Here is a 17,832-nt window from a genome sequence, read left to right as displayed (position 1 = left end):
CTTCTTTTCCGGGAGCCCATTCAGATAGAACCCCAAAGTTAAGCGTGCTCAGCTTGGAGTAGTGTCAGGATGGGTGACCGACCGGGAAGTTGCTCCCGGGTGCGCATGAGTGAGGACAAAGTGCGCAGAAAAGACTAGTATTGATCTGTGGGGCCAGTCTAGATCCCGCCAGGAGTAACGACCACCGGCGGGTGTGTCCGGGGCGTTACACTATGATTCCCCACAAGTCGGGACGAGACTCCGGACGAAAAAAAGAGGCCAAAAAAAGAAGGCCCAAATAAAAAAAGAAAAAAAATGAGAGAAAAAGAGAGAAGGGACAATGTTACTATCCTTTTTCCACACTTGTGCTTCAAAGTAGCACTATGATCTTCATGATAGAGAGTCTCCTATGTTGTCACTTTCATAAACTAGTGGGAATTTTACATTATAGAACTTGGCTTGTATATTCCAATGATGGGCTTCCTCAAATTGCTCTAGGTCTTCGTGAGCAAGCAAGTTGGATGCACACCCACTTAGTTTCTTTTGTTGAGCTTTCATACACTTATAGCTCTAGTGCATCCGTTGCATGGCAATCCCTACTCACTCACATTGATATCTATTAATGGGCATCTCCATAGCCCGTTGATACGCCTAGTTGATGTGAGACTATCTTCTCCTTTTTTGTCTTCTCCACAACCACCATTCTATTCCACCATAGTGCTATATCCATGGCTCACGCTCATATATTGCGTGAAGATTGAAAAAGTTTGAGAACATCAAAAGTATGAAACAATTGCTTGGCTTGTCATCGGGGTTGTGCATGATTTAATATTTTGTGTGATGAAGATAGAGCATAACCAAACTATATGATTTTGTAGGGATAACTTTTTTTGACCATGTTATTTTGAGAAGACATAATTATTTAGTTAGTATGCTTGAAGTATTATTATTTCTATGTCAATATTAAACTTTTATATTGAATCTTTCGGATCTGAACATTCATGCCACAATAAAGAAAAATTACATTGAGAAATATGTTAGGAAGCATTCCACATCAAAAATTCTGTTTTTATCATTTACCTACTCGAGGACGAGCATGAATTAAGCTTGGGGATGCTTGATACGTCTCCAACGTATATATAATTTTTGATTGCTCCATGCTATTATATTATCTATTTTGGATGTTATTGGGCTTATTTTTACACTTTTATATTATTTTTGGGACTAACCTATTAACCGGAGGCCCAGCCCAAATTGCTATTTTTTGCCTATTTTAGTGTTTCACCGAAAAGGAATATCAAACGGAGTCCAAACGGAATGAAACCTTCGGGAACATTATTTTTGGAACAAACGTGATCCAGGAGACTTGGAGTGGACGTCAAGAAACAATCGAGGAGGCCACGAGGCAGGGGGCGCGCCCATCCCCCTGGGCGCCCCCATCCCCCTGGGCGCCCCTCCACCCTCGTGGGCCCCTCGTTGCTCCACCGACCTACTTCTTCCTCCTATATGTATCCACATACCCCGCAAACATCCAGGAGCACCACGAAACCCTATTTCCACCGCCGCAACCTTCTGTACCCAAGATATCCCATCTTGGGGCCTTTTCCGGAACTCCGCCGGAGGGGGCATTGATCACGGAGGGCCTTTACATCAACTCCATGGCCCCTCCGATGATGTGTGAGTAGTTTACTTCAGACCTTCGGGTCCATAGCTAGTAGCTAGATGACTTCTTATCTCTCTTTGGATCTCAATACAAAGTTCTCCTCGATTCTCTTGGAGATCTATTCTATGTAATCTTCTTTTGCGGTGTGTTTGCCGAGATCCGATGAATTGTGGGTTTATGATCCGGATTATCTATGAACAATATTTGAATCTTCTCTGAATTTTTTTACGTATGATTGATTTATCTTTGCAAGTCTCTTCGAATTATCAGTTTGGTTTGGCCTACTAGATTGATCTTTCTTGTAATGGGAGAAGTGCTTAGCTTTGGGTTCAATCTTGCGGTGCTCGATCCCAGTGATAGAAAGGGAAACACCACGTATTGTATTGTTGCCATCGAGGATAAAAAGATGGAGTTTACATCATATTGCATGAGTTTATCCATCTACATCATGTCATCTTGCTTAAGGCGTTACTCTGTTCTTATGAACTTAATACTCTAGATGCATGCTGGATAGCGGTTGATGTGTGGAGTAATAATAGTAGATGCAGGCAGGAGTCAGTCTACTTGTCACGGACGTGATGCCTATATACATGATCATACCTAGATATTCTCATAATTATTCGCTTTTCTATCAATTGCTCGACAGTAATTTGTTCACCCACCGTAATACTTATGCTATCTTCAGAGAAGCCACTAGTGAAACCTATGACCCCCGGGTCTATTTTCCACCATACAAGTTTCCAATCTATTTTATTTTGCAATCTTTACTTTCAATCTATATCATAAAAATACCAAAAATATTTATATTATTATTATCATCTCTATCAAATCTCACTCTTGCAAGTGGCCGTGAAGGGATTGACAACCCCTTTGCCGCGTTGGATGCGAGGTTCTTATTTGTTTGTGTAGGTACGAGGTGACTCGCGCGTGGTCTCCTACTGGATTGATACCTTGGTTCTCAAAAACTGAGGGAAATACTTACGCTGCTTTACTGCACCACTCTTTCCTCTTCAAGGGAAAACCAACGCAGTGCTCAAGAGGTAGCACACTACTAGGAAAATGTTTATACATAAAAGTTTACCAGTAGCGTTTGTTTGGGGCCCCATGCTACTGGTAATTACCAGTAGCGCTGGGTACAAAGCACGCTAGTGGTATGGCTCAGCAACAACGCTGGTTTCTCTAGGGCACATTACTGGTAAGTGTGCCACACCACACCACCAGGTCAAAAAATATTAGCAGTGTCAGTCGTCTACCTAGCGCTACTGTTAAATCTAGGTCTATAGCGCTTGTTCCCATAAACGCGCTACTGTTATTTCTTCTATGTGTAAACTTTTACCAGTAGCGTGTTTTCCCTCCCAACGCTATAGGTAGTAGAACTTTACCAGTAGATATTTTGGCTGTCGATCATACCTGTAGCGCGCATTGGTAGCCAGTGCTACTGCCATGGTTGCCAGCCAAAATACCTACCACCTTCCCCCTCTTCTTCCTCCCCTTTCCTTTCTCCCCCTCCTCTTGCACTTGCTTGTTCCTTTCAATGCTCCCCCTCCTCCCCCTCTTCTTTGCCCCTCCACCCCCTCCATTAATGCCCTCCCTCCTCCCTCTTTCTTTCTTTGCCCCTCCATCCACCTCCATTAATTAATGGCCTCCCTCCTCCATCTCTCTTTCTTTGCCATCCAGCCATCTCCACTAGCTCTCTCTCTCCCCCTAGCTAGTTAGAGCTATATGTAGGTACCTCACTATCTAGAGCTACTAACTAATTAAGAAGGTGCTCAATATCCCTCTCGACACATAGGTGAGCAAAAAAAAGTGTGTGTGCGATAGGACCGAAACTATATATGTGTGATATGAGAATATACTGAATTGTGTGTGGCATGTGAGTTGCCTATATTGTGTATTTGTTGAAATGTGGGTGACATGAGTTGCCTATGTTTTGCCGAAATGTTGATTCAATTCCATTTCGGCGAACTTCGGGCAAACTCAATATGTCCTATGTTTAGGGAAGGCCATGCTGAATTTTTGTATGAATTTGATCCATGCATGCATACGTGGTTATAATATTTTGCTCCGCGCAGGTGATCATGAAGGTCAATGGAAGAATGGTGGAAAGATACTGGCAATCCGCGGTGGATGATGTATGAAAAAACACCGAAGGATGTTGTATGTCCGTGTCGAAAATGCAAAGGAGGAGTCAGGCTCGACCCCTTTAAGGATGGTAAATTCAAGGCGCACCTGCTCATGCATGGTTTCATGGATGGTCATACTCGGTGGATAAGTGAAGAAGATGATGATGATGATGACGTCGACGGGGGAGGAAATAACGACATGGGGCTAGACGAAGATATGACCGATTATGGGCCCCAAGAAGAAGACAGCCTCGGAAATGGCGATGGCGAAGAGGCAGTACAAGGAGGAGAAGACGCGGACACGCCGCCATCTTCTTCGCTACTAAGTTCAGCCATGCGGGACCCGCATGTTCGAGACCTGCTTCGCAAGAAGACGACTAGCGACAGAGCTGCTTCTAGAGAGGAGGCCAAACTGGCACAACCGGAGGTAGACTCGATGACTCCTTTGTATGTGGTTACGATCCTGAGGTGACCCGCTTAAGTTTCATGCTAGAACTTCTAAAGACGAAGACAAAAAAACAAATGGACGGATGCAAACCTGGATGAGCTTCTGAAATATCTAAAAAAGGTTTTTCCCGCGTGAAGTCTGTGTCCTACTAGTGTCGAGGAGGCAAAGAAAATCGTGTGCCATCTTGATCTGCCAGAATTAGATATCACGCATGCATCATCGATTGCATCATATATCGGAGTGAGCACGCAGAAAAAACCGAGCATGTTTTGTATGCATCTATTTGCGTCATGTTTTGTATGTAAGCGTCACCGCAACCTTTTATTTTTTAAACTTATAAGGGCCTCATGTTTAAGGCCGGACAGATCCCTCCGCTCTATTTTTTTTAACAATTTATAAGTTCTTTTTTTTCCGGATTAACAACCTAAGTTGCCTCTACAACCTTCAAATAAAATAAAATAATACCCAATCCGTCCCAAAATAAGTGTCCTAACTTTGTACTCAACTTTGTATTGTGCAGACGTTTAGACGCTTATTTTGAGGCAGAGAAAGTAATAAAGTAGGCACCCTTTAAAAGTTGCTCTTAGTTCACCAACCGAAACGAATTAGCGATAAACCCGCGCATTGCGTTGTCAGCCTCCAGCACGGCTCAGCTTTGGATAATGTTTCCGACTAGGCGCCAAGCTTGGTTAACGTGAATGAAGTGGAGGACGCATCGGTCTCCTCCTATTCCTGCTGCTACTGGTCTTGGCCGCTGTATCAGGGCCCATCCTCTCTATCTCCACCCTCCTAAAATACTCGATAAACCACGCCGGTTGAGACGACGACGACAAATAGCGTTATTCCCTCTCTTGGCCTTTTCCTCTTCGCATAGGTACGTGCTAGTTTGGCATTTAATTACTTTATTAATTATTAAGCAAACAAGATCGATGGTAAGTTGGCCTTTGAAGACAAACAAGAGCCACACCTGTCAGCAGATAATGACATGTCTCACATCCCCTTCGTGATTTATTACAATTACAATATAATAAAGCACATGACACATCTCTCGCTCTCGCTCTCGCTCTCCCTCCCAGGCAGCATCCAAAGAAGCGGCTAGCTTTGCTGCTGCCGTTCCATCCGAAAAGGCGAGGAGAGACGGACGGAGGAGAGCTCGAGTTCAACCCTGAAGAAGAAGAAGGCCTCCTGCCCTTCCCTGGAGCTCAAGCCTAGAGCAAAGCTGTAAGTCTCTCCCTCCCTCCCTCCCGTGCGGGTTGTTGGCTGGTACTCCTAGATCTCAAGTTGCACAGCATAATGCTATCCTACCTACCTGCGTACTATCTCCTTGCGGCATTTGGGTCTACTAGATGGGATTCCCACCCAATCTGCTGTGCCTTTCTTGTGCTCATCTCTTTCGAGCGAGCTAGGGTTGGTCCCGAAGGAGCGCAGGAGGGTCGGGGAGGCGGAAATCTGCTTGCCCGCGTGGTCCGATGGGGCGGTGTGCCGGCTACTTTGGGCGGGGGCAATGGATTTGGGTGCGGCTGCATCAGGAAGGATGCTTGTTAAATTCTTGTGTGTGTGTGTGTGTGTGTTTTGGTGCATTCCTTGCCAAGACGGAAACTGTATTCCGATTAGTATGCTGCGCGATGAGCGAGCTAAATTTAAAGTTCAGTGTGGAGGTAGCAAACAACGGAATCGTGGCTCGGCTCCGCATTTTATACGCGGATCGACGCAGCTATGAGTTTGTGCAATGCTGTTACAGCCTGGGAAAATACCTCCAGATTGAACTAGGATCAACTTTCTTTTGCCCAACCTTCAAAGTATCTACTATCTGCTGTGCCCATTTATTTTTCACTAACAACTGCTTTATCTTTTATACAGTACTTATGTCTGCCCATGGAGTCATCTAAAATTGATGCCAGTGACAAGCATCTGGAGAGCTACCTGACATTGGGTTTGACAGTATCACAGTCAAAGAAAGGAACTACCAAGTTTCCTAAGGTCCTGTCGCTTCTTGCCACATATCTGGGCCGATCAGTTCAGAAGAATGAAGAATTACTGGGTTCTAATGGAATAAAGGAGTCGACCACTATTTTTCATGGCCAGAAGGTGCCAGATCTCAGTATACAGCTCTATGCAGAACGCATTTTCAAATATGCCGAGTGCAGTCCATCTTGCTTTGTGTTGGCACTTGTCTACATGGAGAGATATCTACAGCAGCCAAATGTGTACATGACGCCCTTCAGCGTTCATCGCTTGCTAATTACAAGTGTGGTGGTTGCTGCCAAATTCACAGATGATGCGTAAGTGTACCCAATGCAACTGCAATTCAGCTGTATTTCTTTCTTTGTATATCACAAACATGCACAGGTTTCCCAGTAACTTTCTCAATGCATGTCGTGCAGGTTTTTCAACAATGCATTCTATGCCAGAGTGGGAGGAATCAGCACAATCGAGATGAATCGGCTTGAACTGGATTTGTTGTTTAATCTGGACTTCAGGCTGAAAGTGAACCTAGAGACATTCGGGAGCTACTGCTTGCAGCTGGAGAAACATGCACCGGTGTCACCAGAGAGACTGCCGGTTCAGGTTCATTGTGTCAGTGTCAAAGGATCTAAAGATTTGGGCTATAGCAGCAGTGGTAGCGCCGACGAATTTTGCCAGAGCAAGCTTGTTCGCCAAAGCTACAGCAGTCAGGCTCTCCAAGGATGCAGCTGACCAATCTATTTATGGCCTAAAGTTTTGCAAAGCATGTGACCTGATTACTGATAATTCTTTTAGATCTGACATTTGAGCATTAAGTTGTTCTGGGGGTGTTTGATTAGTAGGGATTCAATTATGTTTTACTTCTGTAACACTGTAATTCTTGCAACCCACTTTGTTTAAAATGTTCACAATCTAGTTGGGAAACAACCGGCCTGAACATTACTCAGTCCTGTGATATCCAATGCCGTGGTTTAACTGGATCTGTTATTTATTTATTTTAAGAAAAGGTTTAACCTGATCTGTTGCCAAGTAACCTGTTGGCAAGATGAATCTGGCTTTTCCAAGATCTGCGAATGGCCTGCTTCCTCTGTGCTTCTTATGATTCTGTTTCAGTCGCATAACAGGATCTGTGATGATTTACGCTGGCATTGTTGCAACAAGGAATTTATAAAACGAATTACTTTCCTGAACACGAGACTATGACTATGAGTGACATCGCCAAAGCATGAAAACAGAGCAGATGCACATTCGAGTCAGAATATTTGAGTGATGTAGCGTAACCTGCAGCGTCAACACCCCTACGGACGCTACTCTAGTTTTGTTATCTGTATAAGTAACATAAGCAATTAGTTTTATGAGGGGGGAGAAACCATCCATACTGGTGTTTCTCTGTCTGATATTCAGCTTTAAATTTCTGCATGTGTTATCTGGGCAGTCCTCAAACGTTATCCCTTAATTAGACTACCAGAGTTGATATCTGGGCAGTCGTAAAGAAAGCCACAATTCTAGTCACGAGGGGATTGTAAAATTATACTCCCTCCAATCCATATTAATCGAGAGGGGACTGTACTACAATTTCAGTGCAAGGAAAGGAAAATTCATATTCCTACGATTTTTCCTCCACTTCTCCTATGAATCAAAGAAGAACTTGTCACCAGAGTAGAAAGATAAGACAATACAAATAATGTGATAGAATTTGCTCAAAACAAATAACGTGATAGTAGTACACATGCATATTTATTACTATTCATTATGCAGGAGAAAGACTAAGCACAGTAGTAGATCGAGTTGGATCAAATCAAAATGCTTATAAAGCAAAAGCGTAGTTTGTCAAGATGGGCTCCTCATGACGGACAGATGAAACAGCAACATCAACATGCTTGACTCTGACGGGCCGTTTTTTCCCTCCAGGTGCATCTTCACGCTCCACGATCACGGTGGTGGCAGTCAGGGAATGGCTATCAGTAAAAGGATCCGCGGTAAAATACCCTTGGATCACGCAGAAGACAATGCCACCACCAGAGATGCTGCTGTCCTCCTTACCAATGCACTCAAGGCTCATAAACCTTCTGTCGGAGAACTTCTGCCAGGGAAACTCTAGCACGATGGGAGTACCAAGGATAAACTCTCCATCATCTTGAGCCAACTCATAGGCCTCGAGGCCTTCGTCCCAGCAGGCATATACGAAACCTTCCGCAAATATGCATCGCCCGTTCAGCAAACCGATTTCGCCGAGCCACCTGCTCATAATTGGCGGTTCTACAACAAACCACTGACCATGCCTCAAGTCACACAAGAAACACCTCTCCGTGTCGAAATCGGAGATCAGAAATTTGCCGTCGCCTATGTCTACGAATCCAGAAACCTTAATCTCTTGCCCCAAATCCAAATCCCCCGATGTTCGGTGGCGGTCCCACTGTAAAGTCTGCTTATCAAGAGTATAGAGAGCCACCAACTTCTCGCCGAGGGCGACAATGTCTTCACCGTCTCGGAAGACGGCCGAAAAATAGATATCGCGCTGTTTGCTCTCACGCTGGAATAGAACATGTTGTTTTCTTTCAAGTTGTTTATCATGCTGTTTGATCTCAAGTTGCTCGTAGGTCATGCTGTTCAGATGAACCTTGTACTTACTATGGTCGGGAAAAGAAGGGATGACAAACAACTGGGATCCGTCATGTACAAAATGCCAGGTTGCAGGGAAATCTACACTGACACCTCCATCTCTGATTGTGTCTAGACACAACTGTGGTTCTAGCACACTTGCATCGCACCTCAACTTTCCTCCAGAAGTAGAGATTTGATATAACACAGATTGCTGATCAACCTGGCATACAAAATACACATCACATTTGGTCACCACTTTGCAGTCCACAAGACTGTCCGCGGTCCAAACCAGTTCGCCTTTTCGTTTCAAATAATTCCTACAGGCGGAAATTGCAATTGTTAAAGCACAAGTGAGGTAAATGCTCCCAGATCGAGTAGCAAAAGCCCAGTAACTAATTCAAGAAAAGTTGTTTCCAGTAACTAATTGTTATAGCATCACCCAAGACATGATCAGAAAGTTGTACTTGAACTAACTGAAGACGAGAAAATCGAACCTGCAGCATTTAAGAAGTTCTTGGGAATCTTCAACAGGGTGGGTGAACCCTCCCAACATTGCAGGCAGTGAGGTATCATCCACCTTGTATGCATCGTCAGCATATGCCCTGGTTCACCAATGAAAATATACATACAAAATCAAATAAATGACAGCACAGCAACTTCTTGATAATTTTCTTGCAGTAAAGTATTCATCAAATGATGTCCACTAAAGTAGTAATTCAATCAAGAACAACTCGAAGCCCCAATTCCAACTGTTGTTTAAGCAGAAACCAACTTGTTAGAACTTAAATAAAAGGCAGGCACACTTACTACAAAGTGGCAAAAGTGTCATAGTGATTGTATTGATATGATTTTTCTCTGAGCATGTCCACCCTGCGGCATGTGGAGTGCAAGACCTCGATGCTGTGGGCAGGGCTGCCTTCACCGTCTGGCCCGGCTGCGCTCCGGACGCGGAACGTGGTGATCATCGCATGCCGCGCTGCGCAGCTGCACGCCTCGTACATGTTGATCCACACCGCGCACAGCATCCGGCCCGCGAGCTGGACGACGAAGCCACGCCCTTCTTCGTAGTACGGCCACAGCATGTTGACCATCGCCGGCGGCTCGAGCGGCGCCTCCTCCTCCTCCTCCGGCGAGTACTTGTAGGCAAACAGAGTGGTGCCATTGATGAAAAAGATTGCACCTTCCTCCTGGACATGCACTGCCCTGCCAGAGATGCATTCATAATCGGAGGCCTTGCCGGTAGTGCGCACACGTGCCGGGTTTCAGGTTCCGGCAGACCTTTGAGGTTCGAACACTGGGGTGCGCGCGGAGATCTCTTCCCTACCGATCTACGTCTGATCCTCTCGTGCGAACTAAGATGAAAATGATGAATAACACAAGAGACACGGGGTTTATACTGGTTCGGGCCACCGTTGTGGTGTAATACCCTACTCCAGTGTGTGGTGTGGTGGATTGCCTCTGGGGCTGATGATGGACAGTACAAGGTAAGAACAGCCTCGCGAGAGGTGTTCTTGAGCTGGTGCGATGAACTGCTAGGGTGAGTTCATCGCCTCTCTCTATATCTGCTAGGGTTCTACCAGATCTCTCGATGTTCTTGGGGTGTCTCCATCTCCCTACTCTGTGGTGGCTAGCTCTATTTATAGAGGCCCTGGGCCTCTCCCCAAATAATGAGTGGGAAGGGCGCCAACAATTGGCCATTTCGAAGGGGAACATTTAGTACAAGTTATCCTGACCAAAGGTGGTCTTCGGCTGCCAAAAGCACTGGCGATGACGCCGTCTTGGGCTCCACGGTGACCTCCGTCCTGCCGTCCGGCTGGTCTTGGTCTCGTTGCACCGGAATGGTAACCTTTGCCTGATGCCTTGGCCTGTGCTTGCCCCCTTTGCACCAAAGGGGAAACAAGGACACTGCGCAGGCCGGCGCCCGCCTGGTCTCGATCGTCATGGCTTGCGTCACGGGTTCCTCGCGAGGTGCCCCTGCCTTGATCTCTCCGCCTCCTCGCGAGCCTGCCTGATGAGGCTGCCTCTGAGGAAGCGTTCTGTCGTCCGCCCCGCGAGGCTTGGCCCCTCGCGAGGGTCTTGAGCTTGAGCTGATGAAGATGGGCTGCGCTGGGCCCCCGCTTGAGCCACGCCGCAGGCCGCATGCAGGCAAGTCTGGGGACCCCCGTTCCCAGAACGCCGACAGTAGCCCCCGGGCCCAAGGCGTGCGCGGGCTTGGCTTAGCAGAGAAGCGAAGGGGCAAGCATGAAGCGCCGCGGGCCCTAACAGCCTGCGGCCTTGGGCGCCGCGTGGCGATTGATTGGGCGCGGGCGTGGGCGTCTGCACTTCCCACGATGCCTTGGCAACTGCATGACTTGATAAGTCCCTGCATGCAAAGATATGGATCATGATTACCTGAGGTCATGGTGCTCGGCGGTTGGCCTTCCCCGGCTATAAGTACGGGGCCGCATGAGCTTCGCCGGTTCACCCCTTTCCGTCACTCCTCCTCTTCTTCTTCCTTATCCTTGCTTCCTCTTGCGCCAATGGCACCGATCCGCCGGTTTTCAGGTGAGGAGAAGGGAAAGGCCCCCAGAGAGGGTCCTGACCCCCTCCCGCCAAAGAAGCGGCCAATCATTTTTCACCGGGATGAAGGCGCCTGGCAGGTGGTGTCGAGGCCGTGATACGAGCGGCCGCCGCCTGGGTTTCCGCTGCCCTTGCACGCCCGCGTCATAGGCCACAGGGGGGAGGGCGCCGAGCAACACCGACAGCGTCGCCGCCGCCGACGGCGAGTCACAGTGGTGCGCGTCGTCCCCCCTGGATTCCACGCGGAGCGCTCCTCTCGCGAGCTTGTGCTTCACGCCGCCATGCCTCCAACTTCGTGGATCCGCCTTCCTCCCTCCTTTGCCTTCGAGATGCCGCCGAGCGGGGCCCTGGAGCTCTGGCTGCAGCACGCCGACTGTGGCACCCCTGCAACCGGAGCGGAGGTCGCGGTCGTTGCTCCGGGCAAGGTCTTCATGACCCGGGGCTGGGGTGAGATTGCCCGGGTCTGTCGCGCGGACGGCGCCTTGGTGATCCATCTTGAATACAACGGCGCCTCTTTGATATTCTTCAAGGTCTTTGATGCAGAAGGACGCCGGCTGGAATGCTGCCCTAAGGGAAGCGACAGTGGTGATGAACTGGCGAGGACCAGCCCCGCCCGTTGGTCCTCCTGCAGCTCCTCAGGCAGCAGCGGAGGGACTGCGGGCTTCAGCGGCTCCGCCGAACTCCTTGCTACCCCGGAGACGAGCGACGACAGCTACGAGCCTCCGAGCTCGCGCCGCGCTCGGAGTGAGGCAGCTGCCTCGGGCCGCCGACGCCACTGATCTGGATGGGGTTGGCGCCCGACGTTGGGCATCCCACTGTTGATGATGGCGTCGCCTGGGGAGGTGCTAGCAAGTAGCGTTCCTTAGGGTTAGCACCTTTTGTTCCTTGCAAGGAATTAAAGCAACACCCCGCGGGGGTATGTAAGGCGTCTGCCGTGCTTTTGTAATTACTATATCCTTAATATGAATTAGCGTGAGGTGTCCGTTCTGTTCCGGCTAAGCTCCCCCTTTCTATCCTCACGAGGACTTGGCGCTCTACGCTGGCAGGTCCCAGTCCCCAGGCAAGCTTCAGCCGTCGCTGGTATGCCAGGTCGCGATGCCGTGGTCAAGGCCAGGAGGTGAGCGGCCCGAGGTCCGGTAAGAGCCCCCGAGTCGCGATGCTTGAGAGGTCCCCTTTAGCGCTCAAGCAATCCTTGTTGGGAGAGAAAGGAAGGTAGCGTCGCCGTGACAGAGTTGCACTGGGCGGGGATTTAGCGCTGCGTTGGTCTAGCTTTTGTGACAGCACGACTTATCTTGTGTGTCTGACGTAGTTCTTCGGAGAGGTGCCTGGCCCGAGAGGCGGTGGTCGAGGCACTGATGGGTTAGGCCCTCGCGAGCTTCCTCCCACTCCCCCGCACTTTCCTTAACGCTCTACGTCCTCAGGTCCCGGCCCTCAAGCAAGCTCAGCCGCCGCTGGTATGACAGGTCACGATGCCGTGGGTCAAGGCCAGGGGGTGAGGGCTGGAGAGCCAGTAGGAGCCCATGAGTCGCGATGCTCAGGTACCCTCCTTTTAACGTGCAAGCGGTCCGTGCCGAAGAGAGGGAGAGAGAGCTCACGATGCCCCCAATGTTGCTCCTGGAGTAGGTCCTGCACACCAATCATGAGGAGAAACAAGGCCTGTCGTTACGGTCGCCGGCCAACCTATGGTCACTTTGAGGGAGCGGTCAGGGCACCGAGGGCCTGGTGAGGTGGCGCCGTGCGGGGCTGCCGTGGCCAGAGCTCGACCACTCAGGTTTATCAACGCTGCAGGGACGGACCCGTGCGCACGCGCCGTGCCAGAGCGAGCGGCTCTTCAAATAGGCGTCGATCGAGTAGGTGATTAGGTCAGGTATGTTAAGCACATAGGAGGAATCCAATTTCAAGCAAGCGCAGGTAAAAGCAACCGCCGCTGGGTCGGGCCCGAGCGGCGTGGGGATGATGCAGCCCGAGGGGCGCCCCCAACAAGGTAAATAAAGAGCATAAACAAAATGGATACATGCCGCGGGGACGAACCCACGCGGCCTGGGAATGGTGCAGCCCTGTGGGCGCTCCCAGCTGAAAGTAGAACTCTGAAAGATGTCACCTGGTGCTGTTGAAGATGAAGTGATGCTGAGGAAGTGAGCGATGCGCGGTGAAGATGTCGTCCCTCATGAGCCCCCAGGCCTGGGGGCCTCGGGAGGCTCTGGTGGCACGTGCAGGTCTTCGGGGACCATCGCCACCTCCTCCAGGACCGCGCGATGCCTGACCTCCCGAGCCTCCAGAATGCTCCTCAACAGGCGCTGATGTGCGGCGACCGCGCTCGGCAGGTCGAAGGGCATGCGAACGTAGCTGTGGGGTGGTCCCACGCAGCGCCCTACGGCCGAAGGCCATAGGCGCTCCTAGGACGCAGCTCGGTTGAGCCCTGGTACGTCGACGCAGACGCGCAGTTCTCCATCCTCGCCTGGATGTGGGGCCAAGGCAGGCAAGCGGCGGCTGCCGCACATGAGTCTGGACTCTTATAGCTCTTGGGTGTTCCTTGCGATGAACTCCTGAGGGTTTTGTCTCCTTTGTCTTGTACCTTTCTGAGGGAAGTGTGCCTGAAAGCACCCCTCCAAGTGGTGCCCGAGCACCTCCCCCGCGACCTTGGCAAGGTCGGTGGCTCTCTAAGAGAGAGCCCCCGAGCCCTGCCTGAGGAGGGCGCCAGGCGCGCCTTCCTATGCGCGAGAGGGCGGCGCTCCCTGATCGGGCGCGAATCCTGACGCAATACCTCCGGAGGTGCCTACTCCCTTGTGGCTCTGGCCAGGTGAGGTCTTCTTCTTGAGGGTCGCCTCGGGAGGCCTCCCGCTCCTGCGATCTGGGTCTTCGATTGCTCGAGCGAGCACACTGCGTCCCTTTCTTCACAGGGTACGGTGATGACTCCACCGCTTTCTGGCATCTTGAGGACATTGTAACCATGGTGAGTCACTGCCATAAACTTGGCTAGGGCTGGGTACCCGAGGATGGCGTTGTACGGCAGGCGAATGTGAGCGACATCGAAGTCGATGAGCTCGGTGCGGTAGTTGTTGCGTTGCCCGAAGGTGACCGGAAGGCGAACCTGCCCAATTGGAATAGTGGAACCATCGGTGACTCCTGAGAAAGGCTTGGTCGGCTGAAGCTGGTCGTATGGCACTTGAAGATTGTCGAACGTCTCGACGGACAGGACATTGAGTCCTGCTCCACCATCGATGAGGGTCCTAGTGACCTGCACGTTGCTGATGACTAGGGAGCAAAGCATCGGGAGGACTCCGGCCGTTGCCGCACACTTGAGCTGGTCTGCGGAACTGAATGTGATCGCGCATGAAAACCACTTGAGAGGGCGCGTGACCTCAAGCTTAGGAAGGACTGCATTCACCTCGCGAGCAAACTGCTTGAGGATGCGCTGTGAGGCTGGGGCCTAGGTGCCGCCCAGGATGCAAGCAATTGCAAGCGGCTCTTGGAAGCCCCCATCCCCATCGTCTTGGTGTTGGTCTTCATTCCTCCTCGGTGGAGGCGGCAGAGGAGGGAGGCCTGCGTTGCCGTGGGGGCGGTCCTCACGAGGCTGGTCCCTCCAGCCTCCCTCGAGAGGCTGGTCCTGCCAGTGGTCCTCGCGAGGGCGGTCACGCCATCCCTGGCGAAGGCCACGGTCTTCCCATCGTCCACCGCCTCTTCCTCCTCCTCGGCCATAGCCCCTGTCGTTGCGCTCTGGGCGTCGGCCGATTCGCCCATCTCACACAGCTCTGAGTTCTTCACATTCATTGGTGTTGTGGGTGTGGAGGTCGTGGTACACGTAGTACCGTCCGCCCTTAGATGACTCAGGCTGATCCCTGCCTCGCTTGGTGTCCAGTTCCGCTGCTAGCATGGCAGCCCCCTTGCGCTTCACGTCCTTGGCCTTGAGCTTCTTTTCTTCTGGGTCGGCTGCCGGGAGCTCGAGGAGGGAGAGACGCCCTTCCTCAGCCCTGGCGCACTTGGTCGCCAAGTTGAACAGCTCCAGGGATGTGCACCGGTCTTCATGGATTGCTAGCTCTTCCTTCATCTTGACGTCGCACACGCCGTCGGAGAAGGCTGAGATGATGGCTTCTTCAGTCACCTTGGGGATCTTGAGGCGAGCGTAGTTGAAGCGCTGGATGTACTTCTGCAGGGTTTCTCCTGGCTGTTGCTTGATGCGGCGCAGGTCGCTCACGGCCGGGGGCCGGTCGCGAGTGCCCTGGAAGTTGGTGATGAAGCGGGTGCGCATCTCGCTCCAGAAGGAGATCGTGCCGGGCGCCAGGTTCAGGAGCCAGGTGCGGGCGCCGTCCTTGAGCGCCATGGGGAACCAATTCGCCATGACCTTCTCGTCTCCGTTGGCGGCTATGATGCCCAGCTCGTACAGCTGCAGGAACTCCGCGGGGTCGGCCGTGCCGTCATACCGTGGAGGCAGATCAGGCTTGAACTTGCCTGGCCATGTGACGCCGCGCAGCTCGGGGGTGAAGGCGAGGCAGCCTGCCGTGGCCACTGGCGCCCCTTGCTGGTGCTGGACTCGTTCTTGCGGGTCACAACGCGCTGCCACTGGGAGCAGCGCAGGGTTTTGTCGTGGAGGCGCTGGGGCGCGATCTTGGCGCGCCGGCGCTGGGAGCGCGCGAGCACCTTCCCGGGGACGTGGGATCTCCTGGCAGCTCCCTCCTTGCTGCGCAGGCGCCAGACGTGGCGGGTCTTGCCCTGGGGCTGCGCGCCTAGGAGCCAAGGCACCTTCTTGGGAAGGAGGCGGCGGAGGCGCCTCCTGATCCTCGCCCCCTGCACGGGACGGAGGGCGAGGCAGCAAGAGGGACCGCAAGGGGGAGCCCCCTGCGGCACTGACGAGCTCGGTGATGCGGGTGAGCCAGTCCTCATGGAGGTCGTCGACGGGGTGATAGTGCAGGAGCTCCCGTGCCAAGAGCAGTGAGGCGTGCGCATCCATGGGTGCGCGACGGGCGTGGGACGACGAGCCAGCTGGAGTCAGCGACGTGGTGGCGGTGCGGCCATCCCGCCACACCAAGGGGTGCTGGGACGAGGCCTACTGCTCATTCCCCGCCGGGCCGGTGGCAGCGTTGGCGGCAGGTGATGAGGAACGACGAGGGCGGCCGCCGACGGGCGCCGTCTAGGAGACGCGAGCAGCGTGAGCAGCCCGGCGCTCGGCGCGAGCCCGACGAGCGCCAGCCATGGACACGACGGAAGATCACACACGAACAGCGGAAGGAAGATTCCGGCGCACCCCTACCCGGCGAGCCGAATGTCGGGTTTCGGGTTCCGGCAGACCCTTGAGGTTCGAACACTGGGGTGCGCGCGGAGATCTCTCCCCTACCGATCTATGTCTGATCCTCTCGTGCGAACTAAGATGAAAATGATGAACAACACAAGAGACACGGGGTTTATACTGGTTCGGGCCACCGTTGTGGTGTAATACCCTACTCCAGTGTGTGGTTGGTGGATTGCCTCTGGGGCTGATGATGGACAGTACAAGGGAAGAGCAGCCTCGCGAGAGGTGTTCTTGAGCTGGTGCGATGAACTGCTAGGGTGACTTCATCGCCTCTCTCTCTATCTCTGCTAGGGTTCTACCAGATCTCTCGATGTTCTTGGGGTGTCTCCATCTCTCTACTCTGTGGTGGCTAGCTCTATTTATAGAGGCCCTGGGCCTCTCCCCAAATAATGAGCGGGAAGGGCGCCAACAATTGGCCATTTCAAAGGGGAACATATAGTACAAGTTATCCTGACCAAAGGTGGTCTTCGGCTGCCAAAAGCACTGGCGATGACGCCGTCTTGGGCTCCATGGTGACCACCGTCCTGCCGTCCGGCTGGTCTTGGTCTCGTTGCACCGGAATGGTAACCTTTGCCTGATGCCTTGGCCTGTGCTTGCCCCCTTTGCACCAAAGGGGAAACAAGGACACTGCGCAAGCCGGCGCCCGCCTGGTCTCGATCGTCATGGCTTGCGTCACGGGTTCCTCGCGAGGTGCCCCTGCCTTGATCTCTCTGCCTCCTTGCGAGCCTGCCTGATGAGGCTGGCTCTGAGGAAGCTTCTTGCCGTCCGCCCCGCGAGGCTTGGCCCCTCGCGAGGGTCTTGAGCTTGAGCTGATGAAGATGGGCCACGCTGGGCCCCCACTTGAGCCACGCCGCAGGCCGCAGGCAGGCAAGTATAGGGACCCCCGTTCCTAGGACGCCGACAACATGGGTCAAGGAGCCGGTGGCGCAGTTGAAGCAGAAGAAGGTGCCGTCGACGAGCGACAGCAGGATGAACTTGTCATCGATGACGGCATAGCCCGGGAGCCAAGTGAACATGTATGGCCTTACAGGCTTGAGCCGTCCCAGGGAGTGATGGCTTGCAACCTCGTCCCACCCGTTGCGCCCTTTGTCAAGCCTATGCACAATGAGGCACCAACTGGACTTGTCCATGCTTCTCTCTGTCAATACGGCCGGTGCCCAGAGCTCGCCGTGGACCGAGACGGCGTGGTATGACCCTTTCAGGA

General features: G+C 52.2%; 1 protein-coding gene across 1 annotated transcript; it reads left to right on the top strand.

Moving 5' to 3' along the window:
• Positions 1-5,262: 5,262 nt before the first annotated feature.
• LOC125517152 (cyclin-P3-1-like) lies at positions 5,263-7,158 on the top strand. Its single transcript, XM_048682342.1, has 3 exons — positions 5,263-5,434; positions 6,074-6,495; positions 6,598-7,158. The coding sequence occupies exons 2-3, from the start codon at positions 6,089-6,091 to the stop codon at positions 6,908-6,910; spliced, it is 720 nt and encodes a 239-aa protein (XP_048538299.1). The 5' UTR covers positions 5,263-5,434; positions 6,074-6,088; the 3' UTR covers positions 6,911-7,158.
• Positions 7,159-17,832: the final 10,674 nt, after the last annotated feature.

This window comes from Triticum urartu, chromosome 1 (assembly GCF_003073215.2).
Source record: "Triticum urartu cultivar G1812 chromosome 1, Tu2.1, whole genome shotgun sequence".
In the NCBI taxonomy this organism is placed as follows: Eukaryota; Viridiplantae; Streptophyta; class Magnoliopsida; order Poales; family Poaceae; genus Triticum; species Triticum urartu.
This window is presented reverse-complemented; position numbering and strand designations above follow the sequence as displayed.